At 46.8% G+C, this 12,680-nt stretch overlaps 1 protein-coding gene across 2 annotated transcripts in view; it reads right to left on the bottom strand.

Annotated features, from left to right (window-relative positions):
• The window catches only part of LOC122107120 (protein argonaute-1), a 42,391-nt gene extending 29,962 nt beyond the window's left edge, over window positions 1-12,429 (bottom strand). For both annotated transcript variants that reach the window (XM_042678731.1, XM_042678739.1), the window contains exons 1-7: window positions 12,246-12,429; window positions 6,053-6,236; window positions 2,559-2,679; window positions 1,956-2,137; window positions 1,432-1,568; window positions 1,076-1,210; window positions 855-942 (exon numbers count right to left, since the gene is read on the bottom strand). In XM_042678731.1, the coding sequence (XP_042534665.1) occupies window positions 855-942; window positions 1,076-1,210; window positions 1,432-1,568; window positions 1,956-2,137; window positions 2,559-2,679; window positions 6,053-6,236; window positions 12,246-12,270 (872 nt within the window). In that variant the 5' untranslated portion in view covers window positions 12,271-12,429. The remainder of the gene's footprint in view (window positions 1-854; window positions 943-1,075; window positions 1,211-1,431; window positions 1,569-1,955; window positions 2,138-2,558; window positions 2,680-6,052; window positions 6,237-12,245) is intronic.
• Between the last annotated feature and the right edge of the window lie 251 nt (window positions 12,430-12,680).

Genomic DNA, 12,680 nt, shown 5'->3' with positions numbered 1-12,680 from the left:
CTAGCACTCTACCACTTGAGGCAGTGGCTCTTCCAATTTTCTAATAGTTTATTGGAGGTAAGAGTTTCACAGACTTTCGTGCCTGGGCTGGCTTTGAACCATGATCCTCAGATTTCAGCCTTCTGAGTAGCTAGGATTACAGGTGTGAGCCGCCAGTGCCTGGCTTCATCTATATTTTTATTTTTTATTTTATTTTATTTTTTTTTGGGTCCAGTCATGGGGCCTGAACTCTGGGCCTGGGTGCTGTCCCTCAGCTCTTCAGCTCAAGGCTAGCGCTCTACCACTTGAGCCACAGCACCACTTCCGGATTTTTTCTTATGTGGTGCTGAGGAATCGAACCCAGGGCCTCAAGCATGCAAGGCAAGTGCTCTACCACTGAGCCACCTTCCCAGCCCCATCTATATTTTTAATGTTGAACATAAAGCCAGACACTGAGTAGGTACTCCAGAGTCCAGTGAAGTCAAGAAGGGGGATAGAACATCTCCCAGGTTAACCAAGATTAGCCTTTTTCCAAGGTTAAAAGTTCAGGAGCCTGGCATTCCTTTTCTTTACAAAAGAAAAATGGAGATTCTAATATTTACAGATCTATAACAGGAATCAGTGGATCATGCTTGCTCTACAGTAAAGGCCCAAAGAGAAGATAAAAATTGGAGAGTAGGCAATGGACCTTGGAAAGTTGGAGACAGATGCTACATTCGTATAGCTTGTCTCCAAAACCAGGGCTAGTCTAAAGCTCATTCCCTAGGACAGGTGGGAGGGAAGGGGGGTGGGGAGAATGGTATCACAGAGAATATGTTTGAAATCTCAGATCTCTTCTAACAGTGGAGTATGTCTCAGCAACTCTGTCAACTTACGTCTGATGGCTAGCGGGGCGTCGGGTAACATTACACACACGGTATTTCCTCTTCATCTGTCCACAGTGCGTCACTTCCACCTTTAGGCCTGAGATACACACATTACTTGTCAAGTATGAAATAGGATGTTCATATACCCTGGCTTTGTCTCTCCCAAGGCAATTTCCTCTATTGGTAGGAATGACCAACAGTTTCCCTTCCCCATGAGGTTAGGTCCTCACCCTTGATCTCCTTGGTAAAGCGAACACGCTGGGAGTCTGTGAGGGGCTTGGGTTGCTCATCTATGTTCCTGATGTCCAGTACCTCACACATGAATTCAATCACTGGTTGTGCCTTATAGAAGGCAGTGGCTGAGACTGTGGGGACAGGGTAGGGATAGGTTAGCTTAGGTTCTGTCTGAATAAATAAGGTATTGCAATTTATACCCTCTTCTTTATAGGGTGCTGGGATGAGGATAGGGGGTGCTAGGGCTATAGGAATTAGACTAGGAGTTTGGTTGCAGAGCTAGAAGGGATGAGGCTGGGAGTGTGGTCACTGGACTTGGGGTGCCCCTGGCTCCATAGCTCTCCCCACTCACCATCAATGTTGAGCATCATCTTCCACATGGCAGGGCGCACAGACTGGTGAAAGCCGAACCAGACCTCGCGCCCACCCCCCAGCGGGTGGTAGTAGCCCTCAGGCGGTGAGAAGAAGGAGCGGCCCACAGGGGTGTACCTGGCAGGGACAGGCAGAGAACTGGTCCCTCGGGCACAGGCCCCCACCCTGTGAGGCATCCTGGGCACGGAGGAGCCCTGGCCTGGAAGGCAGGACACCAGGGCTTTAATGCCAGCTCTGATCTTTTATTAGTTGTATGACTGACCTTGTTCAAGTTTCTACCCTGCCCTGCAGGGACAGATGGGATGAGGCCCAAAGATATCTAAGGACAGGGTCAGGGGTTTAAACCATCTAAATGTCTATGCATACTTGCCTGGCACATGATAGGACTACAAAGAAATTCTTTTCCGTGGCACACTATGGGACCTTAACATGTACTCACTCCCTTCCTCCCCCCACAGCAGTTCTGTCAATACTAGTAGCCCAGATACTAACTACACCCAATACCTCATGGATGCCAGGTGCCTCATGGCCACATCCAGGGCTTGCACAGACTCCAGGGGAACAGGGATCTGTCCACTGACCAGGGCCTCATGCAGCATGCGCCAGCTCACAATGGCTAGCCACTTGATGGAGACCTTAAAAATCCGATCCTTCCCTTCCCCAGGAATTGTCACCTCAAAGTCGACCTTCAGGAGGGTGAGAAAAAAAAGAGTAAAGGATTGTCATCACAGAGAGATACAGGCAGACCCAGCTGCCACCCACTCCATGGACTTGCCAAAATTCTGCTCCTTAAGTCAATAAGGCTCAGAATAAAAACTGCAGAGTAAATCCAACCCCTTAGTTTCCAGCCACCTTGGTTCAGTGCTTTTTTCCCTCTCAACCTAGCGGGAAGTTCTTTAGGTCTATTTTCCATTTAATCTGAGTCTGTTTAGGGAACAGGTATAGGCTAAGTAAGCATTAGCACCTATTTACCTCTCACGCTAAAACACACTTTCATAGCACAAATTATCAAAAGGCTCCCCGAACCTCCAAACTCCAGATGGGCTTACATTAGGTTTGTTCCAATTCAGACCTCTGATACAGGCCTATCCTGATTCCCCATCTTACCCGTTCGTTGCCAATAGGCAATGCTGTGACAGTGTAAATGTTCTTCTTTCCATCATACACAGGCTTGCGATCACCAAAGATCTGAGGCTTGAAATGCTGGACCATGTATTCCACCACTTCCCTGTGGGGGACAGAAGTGGCCTGTGGAAGCCAAGAGACTACCACTTCAAGTTTTTGGAAATAATTCAAAGTCCAAGCAATGACCCATCTATTATATTCACACCAAACATTTTTTCACTCTGTGACAGTTCTTTTCAAACTTCAACATTCCTATGAATCACTTGGAGGTCCTATTAAAATGCAGCTTCTGATTCAATAGGCCTAGAGTGCAGTCTGAAACTGCATTTCTAACATCCCAGGTGATGCTGTTGCTCTAGGATCACCAAGACTCTAAGGGACCAGAAAGAGTGGGTATGCATGCCTTCTAAGCAGAAGAATCTGAGATGAAAAGGACTTGATTCCAGTGTCTATCCAGAATCCAGGCTATTCTAATTTCCAATCCCTAGTCTGATAAGCAAAACAAAAAAAGGATGAAGAGGAAAATATAAACTGGAATAATAATAAACTGTTTAGAACCTCATCTCATCTCTCCATCTTTCTGAAACTTAGTACCACTAACCTATTTTCTCTCAATTATAATCTTCTCCTCAATTTTATTTATTTTTTACTTTTATTTTTTGGTCTGTTATGGGGCCTGAACTCTGGGCCTGGGCACTGTCTCTCAGCTCTTCAGCTCAAGGCTACTGCTCTACTACTTGAGCCACAGTGCCACTTCTGGATTTTTTTGCTTATGTGGTGCTGAGGAATTGAACCCAGGGCCTCATGCATGCAAGGCAAGCACTCTACCACTGAACCACCTTCCCAGCCCCTCCTCCTTAATTTTCTTATCCTCTGCTACTTAGATCCTGGTGTCATCTATCATTCTTCTTAGCCCAAGAACCATCTGATCTCTTTGCTTCCTAAACCAAAGCCCTTGGTACTGCTATCTAAACCACACTCAAAATGGTATGTTAGGAGCAAATTATTTGAATTCCAATATGTCTCAATGCTGCCAAGCGATCTTTTTTCTTTTTCTTTTTTTTTGGGTGGGGGTCCGGTCATGGGGCCTGAACTCTGGGCCTGGGCGCTGTCCCTCAGCTCTTCAGCTCAAGACTAGCGCTCAACCACTTGAGCCACAGCACCACTTCCGGCTTTTTTCTTTTTTCTTTTTGGTGCTGAGGAATCGAACCCAGGGCCTCAGGCAGGCAAGGCAAGCGCTCTACCACTGAGCCACCTTCCCAGCCCCAAGCAATCTTTTTTCAACTCCCTGATTACTTATAGTCCTCATAGAATCTGTCAAATCTTCTCTACCATTCATCCCTGCCTTCTATGTGAAAGTAATTCTAATATCTCTGAAATGAGTGAGAATAATAGGCAAAGTTAGCTTTGAATTTCCAGATATGTACATAAACATTTATATATATGCTCTTTTTTTCTTTTCCTCTCATTTTGGAAATGTCCCCTACATGTATTATTTTTAGACAAATGAAAATATATTGAACTTTATTCACTAAAGAAAAATAATTTAAAATTAGAATACCATGTAATAATCTACCTATCAGAATGCTAAAAAAAAACTGATATACACTGTTAGTACAGATATGAATAACAAATCCCCTGAAGCTTTGCTAATGGGAATAAAAATCAATATAATTTACCTTTAAAAACTGACAATATCTGAAATACTTTATATTTACTGTTCTAACAACTGCACTTCTAGAAATCTATCCCCCAGATGTACTCATATATGGGTAAAAATATATATCCATATAATTATATTTAGTATAGCTTCAATTTTGTAGCAGAAATTTAGTATTCCCCTAATATTCAATAGATTTATTGAGTAAATGTAATATAGCTATTCAATGGAATACTTATGGAGTTATGCAAAAAACTGAGACAGATTACATGTATCAATATGTACTATTTTCCAAAATAATGGTTTAATAGGAAAAATGCAAGGTGCAGAACAAAATATATTAGGATCCTATCTTTTGTGCATTCAAAAATTATGTATAGCGCCAGGCAACAGCAGATCATGCTTGTGATCCTACTCAGGAAGCTGAGATATGAGGAAATATGAGGATTGAGGTTCAAAGTCAGACCAATAAAGTCCATGAAACTTCAATTAACCACCCAAAAAGCCAGAAGATCTGTGGCTCATGTGGTAGAATGCTAGTGTTGCACCAAAAAACTTGGGACATTGCCCAGGCCCTGAGTTCAAGTCCCAGACAGGCACACACACAAAAAATAATAATAATAAATTATATTTGAATATGCACAGAGGAGTCCAGAAACATACTTAAGAATGGTAAAACATAATGCCTCAGGGGAGCAGGCTTGTAAGACATCTTTTACTGTTACTTTTTGTAATTACTCAGGACTTTAAAACATTGTGCATATGCCAGGTGCCCGTGGCTCATGCCTGTAATACTAGGTACTCAGGAGGCTGAGAGCTGAGGATTGTGGTTCAAAGCCAGCCCGGGCAGGAAAGTCCGTGAGACTCTCATCTCCAATAAAACCACTAGAAAACCAGAAGTGGTGCTGTGGCTCAAGCGGTAGAGCACTTGCCTTGAGCTGAAGAGCTGAGGGACAGCACCCAAGCCCAGAGTTCAAGCCCCACAACTGACCAAAAAATAAATAAATAAGTTTTAGAAAGAAATTTGCTTCTTTTGACTGAGAATAATTAATCCCAAGTATACACTTTATGATGTCCTCCTGTCTCAGGAAGAACATCCTACTTTCATTCCTAGACCTTTCAAAACCTCTCCTCAATTAACTCTTTCACCTCTGTCACAAACATCCATACCTCATTCTTAAAAGTTCTTCATCCATTTCAACAAGGCTTTAAATTTGCTAGGCACTATTCTTGGCCCCTGCAGGCCTCTTTAGCCAATATTTCCTCTCTCCATTTTACTGCCAAATTATGTGGAAAAAGTTATCTGTTTTCATTATTCATACCACTTATGCCTTTGCTTACTGTGGTTAGATTAACTAACCCAATTACTCTATTGAAATTGTTCTGACAGTGGCTGGGAATGTGGCTTAGCTGTAGAGTGCTTGCCTAGCATGCATGAACCCCTGTGTTCGATTCCTTAGCACCACATAAACAGAAAAACCTGGAAGTAGTGCTGTAGCTCAAATGGTAGAGTGCTAGCCTTGAGCAAAAAGAAGCTTAGGGAGAGTGCTCAGGAAGGAAAGGAAAGGGAAAGGGAAAGGGAAAGGGAAAGGGAAAGGAAAGGAAAGGGAGAAGACAAGAGAAAAGAAATTGTTCTAGTAAAAGCCACCAATTCTCTCTTAATGACCAAATTCAACGTCCACCCTACCTGACATCTCTTCCTCAAAAGTTTGCTTGAATTTGGTGGAATCACCCTCTGCTGGTTTTTCTTTTAGTTTTATGCCCCCTTTCCAAGTTCTGAGGAAAGCAAAGATTCCTGAACTTGGTAACAACTTACCGGTTGACTCTTCGGGGACACTTGTCTGGCTTGATGTCCACTTCATAGTGGTAAACGTCAATCTTAGGAATGTCCACCTCAAAGTAATTGGCCAGAAGTTTGATTGGTTTTCCCACAGTGCCAATGCCAGGGCGACGTGGTGCCTGGAACACCTGCTGCAAGGGGGGCAGGTAGGCGCCCGCAGCTATTAAGACAAAGAGGCCCAATGAGGTCAGAGTCCTCAAACTCCTAACAATTACCCAGATCAGAGAAAGCACAGGCCTCCTAGAAAAGGAACAAGGAGTATGTAAGGTCCGCTCCTGGATGGCCAGCAGACTCCACCCTCCTCACAGCGAAGTCTCCACCCAGTACCTGCAATACCTAGGCAACTGGGACACTTGGAAGAGGTCACATCTGCATCTGCTGAGGTCACATCTGAATTTGATGTGGCCACACCTTTCTAAGGCCTAGCCCAGGCCCAGACTCTCTCGCTGCTCTTTTCTAGCTCTCTCTGCTCTCTCTCTGCTCTCTCTGCTCTTTTCTAGCTCTTTCCTCTCTCTTTTCTCTTTCCCAGCTCTCTCTCATTCCCAGGCCTTTCCCAGCCACGTGGAGTGCCAACCTTGCCTGGTCCCAGCAGGTCTACTGAATAAACCTACCACTTACCTGAATACCATGTGCATGGTGCAGTTCTTACTCGGCTACCCCTCTCTCTCTGCTCTTGTCTAGCTCTTCTCAAGCTCTTTTCTCTCTTTCCCAGCTCTCTCTCTTTCCTAGGCCTTTCCCAGCCACGTGGAGTGCCAACCTTGCCTGGTCCCAGCAGGTCTACTGAATAAACCTACCCCTTACCTGAATACCACGTGCGTGCTGCTGTTCTTACTCGGCTACCTCTTTTTAAAAACCTAACAGAGAGTAGAGAGGAAACCTCTATACTGCTTCCTAATTCAGTTGAGTGTTTCCACTAACTCAGACATTGCTAGGCTCATTTATTTCTTTTTTCTTTTTCTGGTATTGTTGTTAAATTCCCTTTTCTAGTCAGAAAAATGTCTATCTTAAACTAATGATGTAAATATGTGCTAAATTCCTACTACATGATAAGGGAAGGGGCTAAATCTGACTCCTAGTAACAAAACCTTTCCTTCCTTATACTTGATTAAGATACCTATCTCTACCAAGTGTCTCACAGACTAAGATTGTCCTACCCTGCTGGCCAGATGCTCACTTAACCCCATCCTGAACACAAAATAACATCATCTTGATCTTCCTCTGCAATTTAGACAGGAAGACCAAAAGAAGACCAGGCTGGGTAGTGCAGGGGTAGTGTTTGAGACAGGATTAAGACAACTAAATGACTGGAATGGGGGGCAGGGGGTGCAAAAGAACACTAAGGAGACTACAGACTGGAAACAAGGTGAGATAAGGGGTTGAGGAAAAGACCAACACTGGGAATCACGGTAGAAAAAGGCTTGAATTGGGCAGGAAGGCTAGAATTCAGGGACAGAGAAATTTAAGTTAGAGTTGGGGGCTAAGGTAAGATGAAGTATGGTACCTACAACAGAAAGAGCAGTGAAGAAAAAGCTTACGTGAAGAAAGAACTAGGGGCTGGGAATGTGGCGTAGTGGCAGAGTGCATGCATGAAGCCCTGGGTTCAATTCCTCAATACCACATAAACAGAAAAAGCTGGAAGTGACACTGTGGCTCAAGTGGTAGAGTGAGTAAAAGAAGCTCAGGGACAGTGCCCACACCCTGAGTTAAAGTCCTAGGACTGGCAAAAAACAAAAACAAAAAACTAGGGGGCTTGGGAAGCAGAGATAGCAATCTGAATATAGAAGAACAGACACTGGCTCTGAAAAAGAAAATATAAAATTCTTTCCATGCTCCACAAATCCTTCCATGCAGAAAGCCTAGAGAGCAGGAGTCAATTTCAAGACTGAGAGCCCTAGGGAAAGGGTTAGGAGAAGGACAACCTATTTGCTGTCCCCAGTCTTATTTTCTAGCTGGGGGCAGGGAAGGGGAAGGAAATAGAGAAGCCTTTGTCCCCACTTACTATTATTGTTCTTGCCATTAGACGACCAGCCAGGTGGGAGGACAGAAGGAAGGATAAAGCAGCCGAGAACCTCCCATTACCAGAGCTCAGCTTTTACCTCAGACAGGCTGGGAGTGGGGGAGAGGGAGAGGAGAGGTAAGCCTATCTTCAGCTGTAGGTTCAGAAAGAGGTCAGAACCATTTGTGGGAGGGGGCACTTCCCAGAGTTTAGCAGCTCAGTCTCCCTCTAACCACCTGTTAAGTACAGCCCCACTCTGCAGAAAGGGAAATTAAGGCCCAATCTGGAGGGGGAAAAAAAGCCTTCAGAACGCAGCTATGGGCAAGAAGCATAACTACCCACACTTGGCTACCTACTCCAGAAAGACTAGCACAGAAGCTGCAACACAAGCCTACAGACAGACACATGTTCCTGTCACATTTGAGCACAACCTAGACCTTGAAAGTTTACCTTTACCTCAGGGCTTTCATCTGGGTTCTTCAAAAAGCAGAACCCCTAGTGCCTACCAGACAAGTGGACAGACTTAAACAAAGAAACACACCCAGAGACATATTACAAGAGGACACAAACAAATGAACATCTGCAAACACCCCCCCCCCAAAAAAAAAAAAATCTTGTGCTGGACAAACATGAAGCATTGTGAGTTTAGATAAAGTGATACCTTTTCTTCCCCAAGCACTCAGATTCCATCTACCTTATCTTCCAGGTTGAATAATCATTTGGGGCCTTGGGAGAAACACATGCCCCTAGAACTAGGAGCTGGTTAGAAATGATGGGGTGTGGGACAGATATCAACCCTAAAGCCTCCTCTTGGCTAGAAATAAGATACACCAGACTTGGCCTTAGAGTACCCTCCCTGGAAGGTTTTGGAAAAAGGAGCTTACACCCCATTTCATATCCCAACTAGGGAAGACAGGAGGAAGCAAAAAAAAAAAAAAAAATTGTCTCATATGGTATCCCCCCCCCCCCTACTCCCATAAGCCCTCCCAGCTGTACAAAGTCCTTCCCCCCCCCCCCATTACCACACCCTGCCCCCAGCTTTCAGTCTGAGAATGGGAGACACTTCCCGTCAGACCCAGACAGGGACAGACGGCCACTTTGTGATGCAGATGAGGGCCCCAGCACAGAGGACAAAGCTCCAGCCTAAGGGGAAAGGGGCGGGGCCCTCCCCTGCAGACAAAAGCAAGGAGGGAGGGGCCTTGAAAATGACACTCCCCCTCCCCCATCTCCAACCAGCCCAGAGAAAGTAAGAGCTTGAAGCCCTGGCTCTGTATTCCTACCAGCAGCACAGAAGCCCAACCAACCTCCCTAAGAGCCAGGCTCCTAATCAAAAGAGGCTAGGTACGTGGGTAAGAAAAGACCCAGAGACCAATCTCTCCAAAAAGGATTTGTCCCATTATTAAATACACACCATTATTGAATATACACATATGAGATTAACCAAATTTCACACTTGAGTGGGATCTCATTCAATTAACAGTGGCCTCCAAATACATGAGACAAATGTTGATTCTAAAGAAATCAGGCACTCCCTTTACCTTCAAGGAACTCTCAGTCCAGTACAGGTGTTTGGAACACGCTTGTCCACAGGAGGCACACCTGGACCTGAGACCATTGCCTAGGTTATGTGCAGTTCCCCCCAGCTGTCTCAGGACATTATTCCAATTTCTTTCAAGACAAATAGTCTAGGCTTAGAACAGTTATGGAGTCCCTCCACCAACAGCTTTCACGCTGAATTGTTTTGTTTTGTTTTCCAATCCTGGGGCTTGAACTCAGGGCCTAGGCAATGTCCCTGAGTTTCTTTTGCCCAAGGCTTGCACTCTAGCCCTTGAGCCACAGTGCCACTTCTGGCTTTTTCTTTTTATGTGGTACTGAGGAATCAAACCCAGGCTTCATGCATGCTAGGCAAGCACTCTACCACAAAGCCACCTTCCTTGAGGCTGAATTTTAATTACTACCTTTGTTGAGGCAAAGCCTGGTCCTACTAGGCTTCTCTCAAGATTACAGCTGACTCCAGAACTAGATCCCAGCTCTTTCCCTAGAAGCTTATTTCTTGTTTAAAAAAAAAAAGTCATTTTTTTCATTATTCCAGAACCTATTAGAATATATGTCAGGATAAAATCATTAGCAGCCTGGGTGCAATCTATCTGGACTTCAATGACCCACCTACCCTGTTCTTGTCCACAGGTTGTTGGTAATAACTATGCAGCTTAAAAAACTAAGAGTTTGTAGGATGGAGAATGGGAATAGCAGTTTTCACTGAAGTCAGCTGCTACCTGCACTCCACCTTAGGAACTTACACAACTTCTGGAAGTGTCTGTGTGGGGGGGGGGAATAGTCACTAAGTACTCATACGTATCATTGAATGAAAGACTTGAGAGAGTAGTTGCAACTTGACTGGTCTGAAATACAAAGATTTGTCCATTAGGAAAGTAATGTTAAGTCCAAAACAAAATTTACTACTCCTATCCACAGTCCAGATGGAAGGAGGTGGTGAGAAAATACCTAAAAGATTCCTGAGTCCAGAATACTCTTTCCGTCACAGAGTAAGAGAGCTAGGCCTAGGATACAGAGGGTACTACCAGCCTACAACCCATCCAGAGGAATCCATACTTCTTGGGGGCAAGTTTGCCTCAGTTTCTCCTGTTTTTATCTCCTTTTCACTTTTTTTTCCGGCTGTGGGGCTTGAACTCTGGGCACTCTCCCTCAGCTCTTCGGCTCAAGGCTAGTGCTCTATCACTTGAGTCACAGCACCACTTCCAGTTTTCTGAGTGGTTTAGTCTAAGAGTCTAACGGATGTTCTTGCCTGGGCTGGCTTTGAACTGTGATCCTCAGATCTCAGCCTTCTGAGTAGTTAGGATTATAGGGGGTGAGCTACCGGCACACTGCTCCTTTTCACTTCTGAATAAGAAGTTATGACTACTAACTGGGACTTGCCAGAACCAATGTTAAAAAAAAAATCTCTCTTCAAACAACCTGTTTGTATTAAAACAGACTAGCCTAGCAATCTTGGATCTAATGAGCAACCCCCTGATGGTTTCTGAAGAGCAAAGATGAAAAAGGAAAGATACTCCGGGAGACAGGTTGTGAAAATATTAAGGTATAAAGAGATTACACTGTGATATCAAAAGATAATTCAATGGACAAGATCATTACTTTTGGATTAAAAGCTCCTACCTCTCATTCAGGATTGGACTAGAAACTTGAAAACCAGTTAAACTTGGCCTATCCTTGGTACCTTTTCTAAGGCCTGTCTTCAGGGAGGACCAGTTCTCCTCAAACATGACTTCAATTCTCCTCTTTCCTCTTGAAGCTGAAAAAGGCACTTTGGCAGCATCCCTCAATCCATTCTTGGCAAATTGTGACTGAGGGGCTTAAGGGCCAAATGTCAGAGACTCCAAGATGGAGAAGGGGCAATTCCCATTGGCACTCTGTCAGCACCTTAAGAGAATGCACGCATAAGTGCACTAGTTTTTCCAGGCCAAACAGGGTGAGAGAAGTGTGTGTGGGGGGGGGGGGGGGAGCAGCAGGCAGCCACGCCCCCACCACATCAGGCAGCCCCTTCCAGCTGGCACCTCCGCGCATGCTCCTATGTCACCGCTCAGGTTCCCCAACCTCACCAAGGGGGAAATCCTTCGTGCCAGATCCCCACCCACTGTCCTCTGACCCTCGCCCTCCAGTCAGTTGCTGGCTGGGGCGGAGCTCACAGCCCAGCTCTGGCGCCTTCTCCCAAGAGACATTAGCTTAGCCCGACCCAGGCGAGCCCCCGCCCCCGGCATGCAGTAGCTGCAGGCCCTACGTTGTCGTCGTCCTCCCCCACCCCCCTCCAGGACACCTGGATCCCGCCCCTGCCACCTGCCGGGCCTCGCTAGGCCTCCCCTGATCTCCAGGAGCCCTTCCGTGCTCTCAGGCCCAGCTACCAGATTACTTCCCACTCCCAGGACTGCATACAGCCTTCCCGGGCAAACAGCTCCCATCTCAGGGTCCTCTTCACATGGTTCCCCCCGCAGGCCCCGAACCCGGAACGGCGCACAGCTCCCTTCAAAATGCCCCCCCCATCCCAGGAGAGCCCTGCTGTCACTCAGAAGCCCTCCTCCCAGGAGCCAGGGTCTTCCCGCGAGAGGCCCTCGGGTTTCTGGAGCGCGCACCGTTCCGCCCTCCCGGGGCCCTTACCTGCTCCCGAGGGTCCCGCTTCCATCCCATATACCCGTGCGGGGGTCAGGCGGCCTGGAGACGGTGGAGTCCAGCGTGAGGGGCCTAGCTCCCCCGCTCTCTCGCAGTTCGGGCTCCCGGGCCGGGCTCGGCTACACCCCCAAGCCCGGCCGCTCGCGCCGGCGCCCCCGCAGCCTCCGTTGCCGCCGCCGCCGCCGCCGCGGAGCCTGCAGCAGCTCCCCCTGCGAGCGCCCGGCCAGCTGCCAGTGCGCAGGCGCGACCGCCAGGCCCAGGGGGCGGACGGGAACGAGTCAAGCGGGGCGCTCCGACGGCAACAAAGGCCAATGGAGAGGGGCGGGGGCACGGGGACCGGAGGCAGCGGCCCCTGGCGGTCACCCTTCGCCCTGCAGCCTGGCGGGAGGGCTCCGGTAGGGGCGGCCGTGGAACGGCGCTGTG

The sequence above is a fragment of the Dipodomys spectabilis genome, unplaced genomic scaffold, assembly GCF_019054845.1.
Source record: "Dipodomys spectabilis isolate Male_0828 unplaced genomic scaffold, ASM1905484v1 ptg000002l, whole genome shotgun sequence".
Classification (NCBI taxonomy): domain Eukaryota; kingdom Metazoa; phylum Chordata; class Mammalia; order Rodentia; family Heteromyidae; genus Dipodomys; species Dipodomys spectabilis.
The sequence above is the reverse complement of the archived record's forward strand: the minus strand, read 5'-3'. Positions and strand labels throughout refer to the sequence as shown.